The sequence below is a fragment of the Eschrichtius robustus genome, chromosome 13 (genome assembly GCF_028021215.1).
Source record: "Eschrichtius robustus isolate mEscRob2 chromosome 13, mEscRob2.pri, whole genome shotgun sequence".
Taxonomy (NCBI): domain Eukaryota; kingdom Metazoa; phylum Chordata; class Mammalia; order Artiodactyla; family Eschrichtiidae; genus Eschrichtius; species Eschrichtius robustus.
Window position 1 is genome coordinate 95,179,265 of NC_090836.1, and position 17,543 is coordinate 95,196,807.

At 54.0% G+C, this 17,543-nt stretch overlaps 1 protein-coding gene across 2 annotated transcripts; it reads right to left on the reverse strand.

Annotated features, from left to right (window-relative positions):
* Positions 1–390: 390 nt before the first annotated feature.
* Positions 391–14,480, reverse strand: FOXRED2 (FAD dependent oxidoreductase domain containing 2). Of its 2 annotated transcripts, none has more exons than XM_068561426.1 (9): positions 14,430–14,480; positions 13,259–13,807; positions 11,299–11,550; positions 10,914–11,177; positions 10,390–10,556; positions 7,593–7,758; positions 5,192–5,433; positions 3,826–3,996; positions 391–1,016 (listed from the first exon to the last, which is right to left on the reverse strand). In XM_068561426.1, the coding sequence occupies exons 2-9, from the start codon at positions 13,804–13,806 to the stop codon at positions 763–765; spliced, it is 2,064 nt and encodes a 687-aa protein (XP_068417527.1). In that variant the 5' UTR covers position 13,807; positions 14,430–14,480; the 3' UTR covers positions 391–762. The 2 variants fall into 2 exon arrangements, with proteins under 2 accessions (XP_068417527.1, XP_068417526.1); XM_068561425.1 differs by lacking the exon at positions 14,430–14,480 and adding an exon at positions 14,292–14,423.
* Positions 14,481–17,543: the final 3,063 nt, after the last annotated feature.

Sequence of the window (17,543 nt, forward strand, 5' to 3'; positions counted from 1 at the left end):
ACTCAGGAAGGAAAGAATACCTGCCATCCAGCAGCCGTCAGACTGCAGCCACTGCCTACGGTGAGCCCTGAGGAAACTCAGCATGTGAAAACATAGGATATTGGCCCCAGACAGCTGAGGTGCATTTCAAAGGAAAGACTTCAGTGAGCCCAGACTCTTGCAGCTTCCCATACGTAGAAAAGCGCTAAATTCCTAAACTTGGGATATCTGGTTTTCTTTGATTAACAATAATCTTTTGATGTTCAGACCACCTGCCCTTTGTTGCAAAACTTCTATATAACCTGGCTCCCCCCTCACCTCCTCGGAGCAGTTCTTTCAGGGTTATTTGAGATGCTGCCTCCTGGGTTTGAAGTCTTAAAAATTCCCGCTGAATAAAACATAACTCTCAACTTTTAGGTTGTGAATATTTTTTAAGTCGACAACTGGAAGGAAAAGGAACCACTGGGCACTTGATGGGGACAGAACTGAGGCCAGCCTGGTGCTCCGTGACAGCTCATTTGCAGACAAGTCCGGTGTGGAAGGCAGCTCCCTTCCATCTGGCAGAAGATGCTTTCCCTGGACCCCACTTCCCAGGCACCCCTGAACCGAACAGGAGGGGAGACCACCGAGTGGCCGCCCTTCAGCCCTTACGTGCCCTCCGTGTGGCTTTAGTGCGGTCACTGCGATGATCTGAGGTGTCTCTGGCAATCACGTCGGTGGGAGCACTGAACCGTGGGGAAAGAGCAGGGCTGACTGTGGGCCTGGGCGGAAGAAGCCTGGCTATCAGAGCTCCTCTTTGTTGCTGTCGAAGGGCGAGACCGGAGGCCCTGGAGCCAGAGGGTGCTGTCCTGGCCCGTGGTCGCCAGGTTGCTGGCCGCTGTCCCCCCGGCCCACAGTGGCATAGTCCCACAGGAGCCCACTCTCCACGCCGCGCTGGCGGAGGCTCTCGGTTCCCACGAGCCCCTGTGTTCTCAGGTACCCCTGCTGGCAAAAGGGTGGCAGCTTCTGGCGTGTTAGGGCGAACAGGAAACAGGACTCTGCACAAAAGCAAAAGGAGGTCGGGCTGAGAGGTGTGGGGGGAGGTGCAAGGGGAGGGGGTGCCAATGCCCCAGGGGCCTCACCCGGTTCCCTCCATCCCCTGAGCCTGGGAGCTGACTTTTCCGGGTATCTCACGTCTGACCTGGGTAGCCGTGGATCTCATCCCTCCCTGAGGTTCCAAGACTGGGAGGCTGCCTCAACATTTTGGAAAAACAAGGCTCCAGAGGAAAGCAAACCAGAGACGGCTCAGCTCCCAGAGGTGGGAGGCCCGCATGCTGCTGTGCGTGGCGCCAGCGGGGTGGGCGCTCAGCCACCCGGGAGCAGCCCCTCAGCCTTCTCTTCCAGGAGCCACCCCGGCGGGGCTGGGAACTTGGTGGTCAGTTCCATTTTGAGCTCAGAGTTCCCTGCAAACATTTATTCCCGCAACAATGTCTGAGCTGCAAATACTGTGTGTAAAGCACGATTCTAAGCACTGTGGGGGACACAAAGATAAAACTGCTAAACCCTCGTCTGTGCCACAGCAGAAAGCTGGTGTGTAGGTCAAATCTGATCAATGAAGAAAGAGCTGTGGATACGTGTTATTTAGAAATATTAAGAGACAACCAGAAGAGCTGGAAGTCATTCCTTCTGGGGAATGGGAATGGAAGTGGGTAAAAAAGCCTTTTAGCCAAGTACTTATATAACTTTGACTTAAAAAATAAAAAGGATGAAACAGAGGTGGGCTTAATCTTCTACGGGATTTAGAGACAGGATGGGAAGATGTAGTGAGTGTCAGAAAACCATCGAGTCTCTCACCTCAGTGAATGGGCACATTACAAAAGGATGCTGTAAGGCTCACACGAGTGACCAGGCTGTGAGGTGCCACAGGAAAACTATTTCCTACCTTACCTCTGACTTATAGTACCGAGGGCCCCTGCCAGAATGGTCCATGACCATCCTCTCTGAGCAGGGAAGATAGCAGATGTGGGAGAGGACGGAGAGGGGCAGCGAGGTGGCCTGTTGGCAAGCACCTCCTATGACATACGTCACCCCTTCTGCAGGGGCCAGGGCGTGGAGAAGCCCAGCAGATCTGGGTCCAGAACTAGCAGCTGCACACCCACTAACCGGGTGGAGGGAAAGCCCACCCTCTGCCAGCTGGCCCTTTGTGGGGAGGACTCCTTCAAGTTCAAGGCAGTGACACTTAGTGGCTTGTACTGTTGAGTGTATCTAGGGAGTAGGAGCCAGGAGGCTGCAGGGCCTGTGATGATGGGTCGGCAGGAGCCATAACTCAGGGTAGGAATACACTCCCTAACAGGCACTGGCATTTCTGTGTACTCTTGAAACCTCGAGAAACAGACAGAGGTTTTGCAGCTGAGGTCTCTAGGCCTATAGTGGGTAATTTCATGTGTATGGTCAGAGTTTATGTCTGCAGAATGCTAGTACTTCAAAGCTGCTTAGCTCTGCTCTATGAATTACCCCTGTTTGAGCATCTACATACATTTAGACTATTAAAGTATTGTTTTAAGCCATCTCCCTTAATATATACATTTTAATTTCAAGGTAGACTGAGGGATGAAAGAAGGACACTTGCTCTCTGCCCCGTAGGCCAAGGACTGACTGTCTCTAACCTGGTTTGATATGAATAGTGCGTGATATACAATCACTGTTCAAAAGATGTTTGCTGGACAGAAAAAAAGAGTGGGTATCCTGGTAATTCAGGGGGTTAAAAAAAAAAAGACAAAAATTTGGCTTGTTTCGGTCAGCTCTCCCTCTGGATCGTGAGACTTCTCTCCCCAGGTCCCTCTTTGGGTTTGACTGTCAGAGCTATCTTCCATCCAGTTCACCAATTTTCCCTTCATCTCTGTCTAATGTGCTACTAACCTTGACATTGAGTTTCTAATTACAAATTTATATTTTCATTTCCAGAAGTTCCATTTGGACCTTTCTGAAATCTGCCCAATTTTGGTAGTCCTACCCTTTCATTCCATTTTCAGTAATCTCTCTTTTATTTACTTACAGATTTTGGACATACTCTACATCCTCTCTCTGACCATTCCATTTCCCACAGGCTTTGTAGGTTTCATCCTACAGTGTGTTGCTTCTGCTGACACTCCCTCATGGTAGTTTGTATCCTTACGTGTTAAGTGATTTCTGCTTGGGAGTTCATGTTCCTGGGGACTTTATCTGGGGGAATTCTTTGAGGCCTAGTTTTAAGGTATGTGTCCTCACAGAAGACTCACATCGACTTCTGTGATTTCTGCACCACAACGATAGTGTGAACTTTGGCCCCAAACTCATGAGTGAGGCCTAGTGGATGGAAATTCTCAGGGGAGATTCCCCCCCCCACCCCCACTCTACCCAGAGCCAAAAAGCATGTGTCTCCTCTGTCTCTCTCGGGAGTGCTTTCTGCCTTCTACTTTACCTACTGAGATCTCAGCTCTATTTAAAGGTCTCTGTACAGACATCCTACCCTGCTCCAGCCTCGTCTTCCCAGCTCCAAGTGCTGGTCAGTTACCCGGGCTCTAGGCCACTGACAGTCAGCAGGTATCCCTCATCCAGCGGTGGGTTTGTGCTTTTCTTGGTGTTTGGCCTCTGGGGAGTTCCCTTATTTTCCTGCCAGTTTTTTAAAAAAGACATTGTATTCAGTGTTTGCAGGTGTGCTGTACTGGGAGGGGGTTTCTGTGCACACCGAGTCCTCCCGTTGTAGGAGATGGAAGTCTTGGGTCTGGGTTTCTAGACGCGCATCCTAAAGTTCCACAGGGCACGGATCTACCCGGTCTTCTTCACCCTCCAGCTCAGCCCCTTTGTCCTTCCGGAAACTTAAGTTACCTGCATAGAAGCTCCGGAGATCGGTGTCCAAGCAGTTCTCCAGGAAGCGCCTCAGGGGCAGAATGTGCCCCACCGGGGCCGTCCAGTCCGTCAGGAAATCTTCCACGATGTGGTGGATGGCCGTGGGCCGCGGCAGAGGCCAGCCTGCGGGGCGGAACCTCACCTCCTGCTCTGTGGGGAGGAGAAGGGGCGTCATGTCAGAGCCGAGCGCGGGGCTTCCATTCCCAGGGCCACGTCCCGGGTGCCTGCCCCCCAGCCCCTCGCGCTCAGCCTTCCTGATGCACCTCTGCATGGGCCACGGTCAGCCCGTTCAGCTGTCCTTCCGAATGTCTGGAAGGTGGACGTGAGGGAGAGGGACGAGACCAGACTCATCCCCTGCACTGTCAGCGGGCACAACTAAGACCAGTCACTTGAACTTGGTTTGCTTCTAAGACTTATGTGGACTGAGGTCTATTGTGACTGCTTTGAAACTGGCCTTTCTGTGAGGAGACTCGGGGTCCTGCATCCAAGGGGTCTTAGGGCCCCTCTAGTGCAGTTTCCTACCTGGTGGGCGCCCTTCCGTGTGTCCCTGCCACAGGGCACCAAGCCATGACCACCCCTGCCTCGGGAAACTCTGGGAGGTGGCCCATCCCACCCTCGGCAGCTTCCACGATTAGCTGCTCCTTAGCGTGAACGTAAACCTGCGCTCCTGTCACTTCTACCTGTGGACACTACCTCCGCCCCTTGGAACGGCCTCTATTTTTAGATCATCCTCTTCCAGGGGACATCCCTTCAAGTTTGGAAGCAGGAGTCACGTTCCCCAGGTTGGTCATCATTTGGTAGCTACTCCGTGCCGGGCACCATGCTGGCGTTGTGCTGTATCATCTCATTAACCCTCATCCTACAAGGAGGGTGCCATGGCCACCCCCATGTTACACCCGAGCAAGCTGAGGCTCAGCGGGGTGAAGTAATGGTCCAAGGTTACACAGCGAGGAAAGGACGGCCCTGGGACACTGCCCAGCTCTCCTGCTCCCCTCCTGTGCTAACCAGTTCCCCTTCCCTTCCCTGTTCCTTCTAAGAGTCAGTCCCCAGATCCCCGCTCCCCACTCCACGGTCAGCCTCCTTTGGAGACAGCAACAACAGTGCCCCTCTGACGACGTGGTGCCTGGAGGTGATCACGCCGCTCCACACGTGGCCTGCCCAGGTCGACGTGTGGGCCAGAATCTGGGAATAGCATTTATCGTTCGTGGACCATCTGCCCCATTTAGGCTCTAGGCAGAGACCCTAGCGGCCCCGCTTCTGTCAGCTGAGGGTGCTGCATGACAGCTTAATGGCGCTGGGGTCCAAGGAGTGCCCTTGCTCGGGGGAGAGCGGAGACCCAGCTCACCAGTGGGGAGGTGCCTGTAGTAGTAGATGACAGGATGGAGGAAGTTAGACAGCCAGGCGTCTTCCGTGTGCCCCACAGAGCGGTCGTAAAAGAAGACGTCCTTGTCGGGCCCAGAGAAGTTCCGGCCGTACTCCATATTGATGACGAAGAGCCCGTGCCTGGCCCTTCTTCCTGTGATTGTCTCCAGCTGGGCCAGCATCTGCATGGGGAACTCCTCCAGGTACGCAAAAGCAGTGGCATTCCTGGGGACAGGGGCAACACGGCGGGGGTGAGACCCTCAGTGCTGCGGCAGAGGTGACAGGCGTGTGCGTGCGTGTGTGGCGTGCATGTGTGGCATGTGCGTGTGCGTGCGTGTGTGGCATGTGCGTGTGAGTGCGCGTGGCATGTGCGTGTGTGGCATGTGCGTGTGCGTGGCATGTGCGTGTATGTGTGGCGTGCGCGTGCGTGCGCGTGGCGTGTGCGTGCGTGTGTGGCGTGTGCGTGCGTGTGTGGCATGTGCGTGCGTGTGGCGTGTGTGGTGTGTGCGTGCGTGTGTGGCGTGTGCGTGCGTGTGTGGCGTGTGCGTGCGTGTGTGGCGTGTGCGTGCGTGTGGCGTGCATGTGTGGCATGTGCGTGTGCGTGTGGCGTGCGTGTGCGTGCGCGTGGCGTGTGCGTGTGCGGCGTGTGCGTGCGTGTGCGGTATGTGCGTGCGTGTGTGGTGTGTGCGTGTGGTATGTGCGTGCGTGTGTGGTATGTGCGTGCGTGTGGCGTGTGCGTGCGTGTGTGGCGTGTGCGTGCGTGTGTGGCGTGTGCGTGCGCCTGCCTCTCCTGCCTAGAAGCGCCCGTCAAACGGCGTACAGGCACTGACCAGGCCTGCGCGTCTCACCTGAACATTACTGTTACGGCTGAGCCCTGACTTACACGGGGGAGAGAAGACAAGACGCTGAGTAACCTGAGTGGGTATCTGGGGAGAGGGGGAGCCAGGCTGAGAGACCAGTGATGGAGAAGCCCTAGGAGGGAGCGAACACCTTGGCATGTTCAAGGGACAGGAAGAAGGCCTGTGTGGCTGGAGTGGAGCCGAGGGGGAGGGGACGGGAAGTCGGCGGGGGCGGGTCAAGGAGGGCCGTGTGTGCCACGATGGGAATGCTGGGTGTCATCTGGGCTGGGAAGGGAAGCTGCGGGCCTTGGGAGGATATTGAACAGAGCTGAATTCGAGTGATTCAAGTTTTGAAAGAATCACTCTGGGTCTTCCCTGGTGGCACAGTGGCTAAGAATCCGCCTGCCAATGCAGGGGACACGGGTTCGAGCCCTGGTCCGGGAAGATCCCACATGCCGCGGAGCAACTAAGCCCGTGCGCCACAACTACTGAGCCTGCGCTCTAGAGCCCACGAGCCACAACTGCTGAGCCTGCGTGCCACAAGTACTGAAGCCCGCACGCCGAGAGCCCGTGCTCCGCCACGAAGAGCAGCCCCAACTCACCGCAACTAGAAGAAGCCCGCACGCACCAGCAGCCAAAAGAAAAAAAAGAATCACTCTGGCCACCATGTTGAGAGCAGACCATGGGGTCAAAGGTGAGAGGCTGCTGTATCAGTGCAGGTGAGAGATGCTCATGGTCCAGACCAAGGTGGCAGTGGGGGCGCTAGTGAGAGGCAGATTGTAGACACAGTTTGAAGGTAAAGCTGATTCACGGGGACCTACGGATGCTGTGAATGCGGTGAATGGGTATGAAAGGGAGAGGAGTCAAGGGTGATGGGGGTTTTGCTCTGAGCACCGCTGAGTTTCCTGCACGTCCCTGAACTTAATGTGCTGCTGCACTCACTGGCTTTGGACCAGGCTGTTCCCTCTGAGAACCAGCCCCACCGCTCGCCACCCCCAGCTCTTCTCCCTTCCCTGCTCTGCATGGTTTCCTTCTCAGGGAGCGCGTCCTCTGTGATCTGCTGCTGATCACCTGACTGATAAGGAGCCGACATGGTCTGGCCCAAGGAGCTCGCACACCCACGCAGGTGGTGATCCGTCATCGCTGCAGTTCACTGCTCGTCTGTTTGGTACCAGACGCTTTTCTACCAGTTACCTTTACTCCTTCCTACAGCCCTGCAAGGCAGGTATTGTTAGCTCTACCTTGCAGACGAGACAAAGGCTCAGAGAGACTCACTAACTTGCCCCAGATCACATGGGCGGAAAGTGGCAAAGCTGCAGCACACCCACGTGTCTGTCTGTCTGTCCGTCCGTCAGCAGAGCTTGTGGTGTTGATTTCACTGATTTCCCCAGAACAGACCGATCCCCGCCCTCCCTGCCCACCCCACCAGCCGTCTTCGTCTTAGCAAAGGACCACTGGGCTCTTCCACACATGCGACAGGAAGGCAAGAGCAGGACGGGGTGGGAGGGGGAGGGGCAGTGGGAAGGCGAGGGCTGGGCTACTCACTCCTTCAACAGGACCACGTCGGCCAGCACGCTGAACATCTGGTAGAGCCCGGAAGCCTCGTTGACGCGCCGGATGATGGCACTGGCCAGCTGTGTGATGGGCTGCTGGGTGGAGGGCCAGCTGACGCCGTGATGACGGCACTCCAGCAGCCGGTGGACGGCACGCGCTGCAACGGCCGGAGGGAGGAATGGCACGCTGCCCTCAAGATGGTATCTTCCACCTCCGGGGAGCGGGGGGCGCCGCAGAGCCCCACCAGCTCCGCGCTCAGCACACGCTTGTATGCGCGGCGCCAAGAAGATGCCTTTAGAGCAGGGTGCGCACCTGTGTTCTGAAAAGGGCTGGATGGGAAGCTCCTGGCTTTGCAGCCCAGACGGTCTCTCTCACTTGGCGCGGTTCTGCCTCTGCTGGGAAAGCAGCCACAGGAGACCGCGAAATGAACGGGCGCGGCTGGATTTGGTCCCCGGGCCCGAGACTGCCCGCTTCTGCTTTAGGCCATCTGCATACGGATAGTCCTGCCACCGTCACCTCACAGGTGATGCGTCCAAACCAGACCTAGAGCCTTCCTCTGCAACCTCTCCCCTGCCCCCGGTCCCCGTGTCTATCAGAGACTCCCAAATGGAAAAGCTTTGACTGCTCCCTCTCCTTCACAGCCGAAAGCCACATCTGTCACTAAGTTCTACTTTGAGATGCTCTGCGTATCTCTGGAAGGATAGAAAAGCAACAGCCATCTCAAACAACAGGGGGACATTTTCTGTGTACCTGGGGCTGCCCTTACACAGCTGCCACACTGGGGCACCACACACAGGTGCCTGCTGCTCGAAATGAATCAACACAACACCCAAATCCGGTAACGGCGAGGACACAGACAGACAGTTCACGCGCTGGGAGACTGGGTCGACCAACGGTCACAGGAAAGGATGTTCAGCCTCACGAGACAGACAGACAGACATCGGGTTCTCTGGAGGCAACAAGGTTATGCTGCGTTTTGTGAAAGGATGAGGAATTACACAGCTAGGGAAGTGTGGGAAGGGGGCCTGACAAAAGCAGCATGGGTGCAAAGACATAAAACCTTGAGAAACTGGCACATCCTGAAAAGGAGGCGAGGGCCAGCCTGGGCAGGCGAGCTGGTGCCGGCTGCACGAAACTCTGGATGCCATGCCGAGGACCTGGCTGGGGAGCCCCTGGAGGTTTTTCTGTTTAAAGAACAGTGTTCTGGTGGGTACCGGAGTGTCTGGATGGGAAGCCAGAGGGACCAACGGCAGGAAGACCAGTCAGGAGAGACCAAGAGGTCCCAAGTCAGGCAAGTGAGGCTGGGATGGACTGGAGAGAGACAGGAGGGGGAGGGGCAGGGTCCCCAGCAGGCCCTACCTTCTGAGGTTACCATCTTTCATCTTGCTTTACTCTGGCTTGCTGTTTTCTACTTGTCTCCCTTGGGGACCTGTTTTTCAGCTGAATGATGAGCAAGGTCGGGCAGGATGTAGTGTGTACAGTCACACTGCCCCTCCCTCTAGTGGGGTCCCCAGCTAGTAGGACTGACCACAGCTCTTGGTGGCCTGTCCATCCAGGATTGTTTCCCACTTGCCTGAAGCTCAGTGGTCAGCTGGGAGCCTCAAAGTCAGACAGGTGTGGATTCAAATGCCACCTCTGCCATCCACTGGCTGGGTGACTTTGGGTAAGTGACTTAACTTCTCTGTGCCCCAGTTTCCTTCTATGAAAAATGGAATTGAAATAACAGGATGTCTCTTATGGGGCTGTTGGGAGAATTAAGAATGTGAGCTGGGGAAAGATGAGGGGACAGAGGGAAGCAAGAGAGATGGGGCAGTACCTGTCAGGACAGCAGGTGCAGGAAGGGTGACATGCAGGGGAACGTGAGGAGGGTTTCTTGCTGGGGACACAGCTGGAGAGATGACTCTTCCCATTCTGTGTGTGTGTGTGTGTGTGTGTGTGTGTGTGTTCCATTTGCAAATATTTTGGTAAACAGACGGCTAACAGTCTCGGTTTCTTTCCCTGACCACATGCAAGGGGTATAAAACATATCATCTGGAAATCAACAGCAAAGCATGATTATCTTTCCCTGTCAAACTGGAAGGAGAGTGAAATGCAAAAAGTAGCATTAAGGCAAGTGAGGCATCAAATTAAATACAGAAACATCAGGATGAAGGACCCTTATGGTGTTTTCATGGTCAAATTCACTGGCCCATGTAACACTCGTCATGCAATAAAGCACCCATCCAACGGGCTACCCAGAGCGCAGAAAATTGGTACCCTGAGTACCGAGAGTTTTGAAAGAGAGCTGATATAATCTAGTTGCAATTTTTATTGAAATTTGTTGGTACCCAAAGAGTCTATGTGTACGTAATGCTTTACAGCTCCACGGTCTCCAGATATTACCTTATTTAGTCCTTACAACAGCCCTATGGGGTGAAGAATTCACCTCATTTACAACTCTGGCATCTGGGAGGGCCAGCAGAGGCTTAGGGAGGTTATGAAGCCTCACCCCTGAGACCGCCCAGCTGCTTCCCCAGGTTAGCAGCCCCAAGCTCAGCATCCTTGCCAGTCATGGTGGCGCGGGTAACACGCCACCCCCAGATGTACTTACTTTTACACCTTATCTGGTACTTCTCTGGATGTGTCCTCAGACCAAGAAAACCCACTGCCGCCTGCCCCACAGGGACTTTGTGACAATCAACTGCTGATAAGTAATCCCTTTAAGGCTGCTTTAAGGGAATCAGGCGTGTCTTTACAAACCCTGGGGACGGTTCTGTCTGGGGACAGCGGCCCTCTCTGCCGGGCTCACCTGTGTATCGGAATCCATGGATGAAGCCCCCAGCAGATTTCCGGTAATCCACGGAGTGGCTGGCAGTCCCCAGGACAAAGAGGCCCCGGCTCCCTTTGGACTCATAGCTGGCTCTGACCAGGGGGTACTTCTTGCTGAGCTCACCCCCTGCAGAGAGTCGGAGGGACCTGTGAGTGGAAAGGGCTGTGAATAAAATCGCTGCTATGTATGAAACACCTTTTACAGGCTTGGCACTGAGCTAAGTGCTTACATTCCTGCTCAAATTTTAACCACACCATGACCCTAGGAGGCGGGTATGACGATGGCCATTCAGCAGACAGAGTAACTGAGGTTCACGTTAAAGATGTGGTGGGTCAGGGACAGAGCCAGGATTCAAGCCGCACTGGAGGCTGGGCTCTGGGTCCCTGTGTGACCTGATGGCACAGGAGGATCTGCTCAAGCCCTCTGGCGTCTCCTTGTCCACCTGGGCCTTGACCAGAGGGCTTTGCTGAGAGATCCAGCTCCTCCCCTCCGTTCGGACTCACTTGCTGAAAATGGAGAAGTCGAAGTTCCAGCCCAGGCAGCGGATGACCCGGTCGTAGGCCACGCGCAAGGCGAAGTTGTCGTTATCGTCCTGGGGGAGGGGGACGGCGTCGGCACTCCGGTTGCCTTCCTCCAGGAAGAATTTCAGGGTGACGTGGAACTTGCCCTCGTGGTCCTTCACAACGGCCAGATCCGTCAGGTCAGACTCGAGCAGCCCGTCCAGGGACTTCAGTTGGTATGTGTCCAACAGGCCGTTGTTGATGGCCCTGGGGCCCAAGGGGAATGTCAGGAGAGAGAAAGACGTCTGTGCCGGGTAAGGGAGCCTCAGGGACCAGGGTGGGGGTCAGGGGCTGGCAGCACAGCACACACAGTACCTGCCCAGCATACCTGAGGTCGCCGACGTAGTGGGTGGCCCAGGAGAGCCGGACCCGGGAGCGGCTCAGCATGTGGATAAAGTTGGTGACACCCAAGATGTTCTCCGCCGTCTCAAAGGCCGAGTTTCCCCGGCCCAGGATCAGCACATTCTGACCCACGAAGTCCTTGGGATCCACGGACACGGACTCATAACCATCCACGTATTCAGAGCCAGGGAAGTCAACCTGGTTGGGGACTGACAAGCCGGTGGCCACGAGAAGGACGCTGCAGGTGGGGGACAGAGGGAGGATGGCTTAGCCTCTCAGCTATGAGACCACGAAGTGAAAATCCCTCTTTGGACCTGCCGCCTGGCTCGCCCGCCTCACCCAGACTGCTGGCTCCTAAAAGAAAGCAGGTCATTCATTTATTCACCCACCTCCTGACCTGTCCCAGTGCATCGGAGACTTTACCCTGGCCTCTCACTGAGTGATCCAGTGGGTGCAGTTTCCTTTACACCTTCCTGGGATTATACCAAACGTGAGAATTAGTTTTACTTTCTGACTTTGGAGAGAGTGACGCCATGAGAAATGGAATAATTCACTTAATTTTGAACATGGCAGCCTCACCAAGTACCACCCTAGTCATGAAAATGAAACTATACGTTCTGCTTCCCCCTTTCTTACTTGCCTGGCAGATGCAGAATCTGCTGAGTGGTGATTGTGTATGAGGCCCTGTACTAAGTGCTTTCTGCCTCATCTTACTGCTCAAAGCAGCCCTGCATTGGTGTTATTCGGCCTGCTCTACAGGCGAGGAGATGCAGGCTCCACGTGGGCCCACGACCTCCACAGCTCCTTAGACAGCAGAGCCAGAATCTGACCACAGGTCAGCCTAATTCCAGAGTCTTGCTCTTTCTGCTGGTGGGGATTACAATCCTGTGGTGGACAAGCTGGGCGCTGGACCCTGTCGGCCTGCAGAGGAACGGTTTGATCACAAGGTAGTTTCGAAAACAGGACCGGGTGGCCTGGAGAAGCCTCTGTGGCCCCTTGCTTTCTGGCCTGTCCACTTGCTCACATCTGAATCCCCTACACCGTAGCACTGCTGCCTAAGATGCGAGGGTCCAAACTGCCCCAACCCTTCTCTCCTTGGGCTGTAACAAGCAAGGAGCAAGGCTGAGCCTCTGGCAAAAGGCATGAGAAAATGAACCGTGATCGAGCACCTGCCTGGAGCCAGGTGCTAGGCTGACGGCCGGGAAGGGAGAGGCAGTCGGGCACAGCGTTAAGAACACAGGCTTCAGAGTCAGGAAGATGTGAGCTCAAGTGGCAGCTGCGCCCCTTATTAGCTGTGTGACACAGCACCGGTTACTTAACTTCTCTGAGCCTCAGTTCTTCATCCATAAAATGGGGATCAGTGAACCTCCTTCAGAGGGTCCTTGTGAGGATTAGACGAACACAGTATAACATATAACTCTGAATTTGGGTTCTCTACACTATGCTAAGCTTTCTCCCAAGTCAAAGCGAGCTAAAACTGAATCCTGGCAGCACTGCCTGTTGGCCCTCCCTCTCATTCAGTTCAGAAATCCTACTGAGCCTGTCTAACACTTGCTGGACACTTGCCAGCATTTCTCAGAATGTATTTTGGGGAACACAAGTTCTAGGAGATGCTCTACAAAAAGGGTTTTGTGGGTGCATAAGCTCAGACAATGCTCAATACCCAATGTTGGAGTCCTTCAGTGAATGTGAAGATACCGAAGACCGAAAAACCCTGGAGGAAAGAAATGGTCAGAATGTTCAAGTATGTACATACATTTCTAGGAAACACTTGGGAAATGATGGCTGAACCGAACCTCTTAGCACTGGATTTCAGTGGGAGCAAGGATGGTCAGAAATGCCTCTTTTCTCCCATTTCTCCCACACCTACGGGCCAACCAATGGGTTTCCTTCTTCCAGGGAAGGCACTGGCTTCAGCAGGTGAGCTCTGGAGCCTGGTTCCTTACCTACACTGGTATGCCTGTCCCTTCTGGTCGGTCAGGATGAAGTAATGGCCATTCCAGGCCCGTTGATCCTTGTTCAGAGTGACGTGAGCAATGGTTGTGTTGTACAGCACGTGGAGCCCCAGCCGGTCTGCGAAGTCGCCCAGGTAGCGCACCATGTCGCCGGCATCGGGGAAGTAAGCGTTGGAGTAGTGTCTGAAGAGCAGCCGGGGGTCGTGGCTGAGCAGAGAGTTCCAGTCATGGCGGAGGTTGAACTCGGCGTTGGCCTTGCCTGTGTACCGCTTGTTGATGCTGATGAGCTTGCGGTGCCGGGGGTAGCGCGTGAAGAAGCTGCCCGGTCCCGGGGCGCGTTCGAACACGGCGTAGTCCCTGCCGGCCCGCTGCAGGAAGTAGGCCATCTGCAGCCCCGCGGGCCCGGCACCCAGGACACAGTAGTCCCGGTGCGCGGGCACCGAGGCCTGGGCGGGGCACGGGGAGAGAGCCGGGTGCCGGGCGATGGTCAGGAGCAGCCCTGGGAGGCCCCACAGCAGGGCCGCGGCGGAGAGGCCCATCCTACGGCAGACCAGAGAGGTGAGGCCTCGGACCACGAAGGCCCCTCGAGGCCCGCGGACGTGAGCCAGGAACTGGGGGCCCAGAAAGGCAGGGGCTTGCCGGAGCGCTCACTGCGACTTGGGGCGCAGCCAGGACCAGAACCCAAGGACCTCTGAACTCATTTGCCCTGACTCCATCGTTTCAAGCTCGGATCTGGGCTCCCCCCAGGAGTCCCCAGCCCCTCCATCTCCCTCAGGACCTTAGTTCCCAAGGGCGCCAGACTCCTTACTGCCATGGTAATAAGAGGCTGGGTGTTTTCTCCAATTTCCCCTAATTCCAGGGATGCCCAACACCCCGCTAGGGCCTCCCAAGGCCAGACCCTCGAGGGTCACGTCTTTTTGGCCACGCCCCCGCGCTCCGGCCTCCAGCCTGAAGGAGGTGTCTGCAGGCAACCCGTCCCACACCCGGGTCTCTTCGGTCACGTGACAGGGATACCCCGGCACACCTGCCCGCGGAGCAGCGCGAGGCCACCCTCCTTCGGGCGCGCTGAATCAGGGAGCCGCTCCCCACGCGTGCGCGGTGCCCACGCCCGCAGCTTCCGCCTCCCCGGCCCGCCTGTCCACCCCCGGCACAGAGCTCGAACCTCCCAGCCGCTCCGTAGACAGCCCGCAGCCAAGTCAGGCCGCGCTCCGCCTGCCCGCGCCACGGCAGCGGCCCCGCCCCTCCCGCCCCGCCAATGGCAGGGGGCGGGGTCACGTGGCGGCGCGCGTCATGCGGGCTGGGCTGCCGGGTCCTGGGCTCCGGATAGCTCGCGAGAGTCGCGCACGTGCTGCTCCCCCGGCCGGCGCGCGCTGGCAGGTGGTGGCCCGAGTGAAGATCAAATCTGGCAAGTGGCTTGGGGCTCTTTAAAGCTGTGTCTTTCCACGTGTAAGGGAGGCACGGGAGCAGACGACTTTTGGAGATAATCCCAGCTGTTACACTCCATTACGGTAGCCAAAGACTAGTTGGGTAGTCAGTACTTTGGGACCGGAAACCAGGTTAATGAAGCCAGGACAGATAAATTAACTCGTGTTCGCTACAATGATTGTCTATTGTTTACTAAGAAACAGGACTGACTGGATCTTCCACCAGAACAGGAAGGCCAGGGATTGTTTCCAATATAATGTGAATAGCTGACTGGCCAAATGGAATTTAGGGGTGATTTGCTTAAGGTCACACAGTTAATAAGTGGAGTGTGACATTAAAACCCCCATTTATACTCCAAATCATGAGCTCTTCCAGAAAGCTCGAGGACTGTAACGAAGCGGTAGGGGAGGGAGGCCGGCATATATGTGATTTTGATGAAAGGGTATGTGCAATCAAGCACACATCTTGGTAGAAGGTTGCTGCTGTTCACAAGGAATTAACAGCTTAGTTAATGGTTTTAGTTCTCTATGGGAAAATGCAAGAAACTGGGTTCAGAAGATTTTCTCTTGAAAATATCTGCCTGAAGGCCGGTTCTGCCACTTTTCTTAGAGTAAAAAGCTCCTCCTCCCAATCCTCATCCTGAATTCCTTCAGGGTATATTGTAGGTCAGCAACTGCAGTGGCTAATGACTTGATTCTTGTAGAACTGGGCAGTAGGTTACATTCTTTATTTTACAATTGCTTCCCTTTCAGTCTTAATTTCGACCAAGGTTTGGGAGGCATTCTGTGACTGATTTGTCACATGGCGCTAGGAATGCTCATTCCCAGGCCAGGCACAATTTACTGATAGGCCACTCTATGTACTGTTACTGGACTAGGCCCTGTTAACAGTAGCCAAAAGCCTCTGGACCACCTGTCTTACTAGTCTGTTATGGTTCAGGAAATGGTTCCCGCCTGTTGTTTCTTCCCATATCTAGAGTTAGACTATTACAATCATTGATCTTATAGAATTGTATGTTTGTAATTGTTTCAAGTCACCTAGTCATCATTATTTTTATTGGAGGCTCTGTCACGCATTTGGTAGTGCAAGAAACAATACTCTTATAAAATAGGCAGAATATGTGTAATATAGCTAGCAACATTAATACACTCATAAGTAAGTATTTAAGCTAAGAACTTTTAATTAGGTGCAGCCCCTTGTCTCCCCAGGTCACCTGACCAGTCTGTTCTGCCCCCATCACTGTCTTTCAGGGAAATGGCATATTGGCATTGTACATTAAAGTTCACCAAAGATGTCTGCAAGTACAGGGAGAGTGGAGGGTCACTGTGACCCCTTACAGGATTGAGAAATGAATGTTTTCTTCCAAGGAGTTGCTGGCACCAGAAGAAAAATTGATCTTTATGGTTGAGCAGGCATTTCTGCCATAGGGGAGATCTGGTTAATGCATAATGTGGATGCACAATGCACACTAGAGGGGAGGAAGGAGGTTGAAAGACAGAGAAAATGTTTTATGTTGTAATTTTTCTTGTCTTGCCTTAAAATGTGAATTTTTATTTCATCATTGGTAACGTAAACAAAGTGGCCTATGATAGCTCAGTGTAAAGACAGTTAAACACAAATCCACTGCTCATGCCCAGCAATGGTGGCCAAAGTGGAGGCAACATGGAGGAGGACAGGGTGACCCTGAACTGCCATTCAAGTGAACTGGGTGACCAGGGCTGGCTTTCTAGAGGTGGCATGTGGATCCTGCATGAGATTTACATGGGGAGAACACAGCGCAAGTATAGGAAACCTCAAGGGGTGTTAAAGTAGTCCTGTGAGATGGGGCTGAGGGTTCTGGTGGGAAGGCAGCCGTGCTTAGTGTGGAAAAACCCTGTGGTCTTCCAGCTTTGCATGGCTGGAGCTTCTCATTAAAAATCATCACTGGGACTTCTCTAGAAGTCTTCCTTGAGCTCGCAGACCTAAGTACCCCCTAAGGAATGCCATTTATCTATTTTTTTCCTAGTCTGTATCAGCATCAGAGAAAAGCTCCATTAGAGCAGAAATGATCTTATTCACTATAGTGACCTCACAGCTTCCATCAGCATCTGACGTACAGGAGGCCCATAATAATTTGTTGAATAAACATTGAAACCAGACAGACCAAAAATGAAGTTAGGGAGGTCTACTTAATAGTTGTGAAGATTACGAGGATGGGTGTGGGCAATTAAGTACTTAAAACAGCTGCTGGTTGTATTTTGTATTGGGAAATTAGGACTGATAAAGTACGGCAGGGCCTTCAGACTAGGCTGAGCCTGGATTGTAGGCCGCAGGATGCTACTGAAAGTTTAGAGTCAGGACTATTTACAGCAGTCAACTTGGTGGCCCCAAGCAAGACCAGATGGAAGTAGGGGATAGATGAGAGACATGAGGCATGTGGAGGCTGATGTAAGATGTTTTTAGAGAATGAGACTGAAATTAACTTCCACCTGCCCACTTGCTCCAGCTAATCCTGCTGGGTTGCATCATGGGTCTGCAGGAGGCAGCTTGGGGAGTACCAGCCGGAACTTGAAACCCCATGACACTTGTCACACTACTTTAAAGTGCATTTTGTAACGTTCCACCTACGATGAAAGCTCCCCAAGAAGCACATCTTATGCTCTATTTTCCTAGTAACTCTGACAACAAAGTCCAGTAAGTTTTTGCTTGCTTTCTGAGGCTCAATTATTTTGATTAAAATTGTTAAGTTTAGGACCGTTACCCAAAAGCTGAGCCAGTTTTCTCATCTGTATAATGGTATGACTTTCACCAGCATTACAGTTCTGTGTCAGGGTCCGATGAGATATTTATAGAACATGCAGTATAACACGTG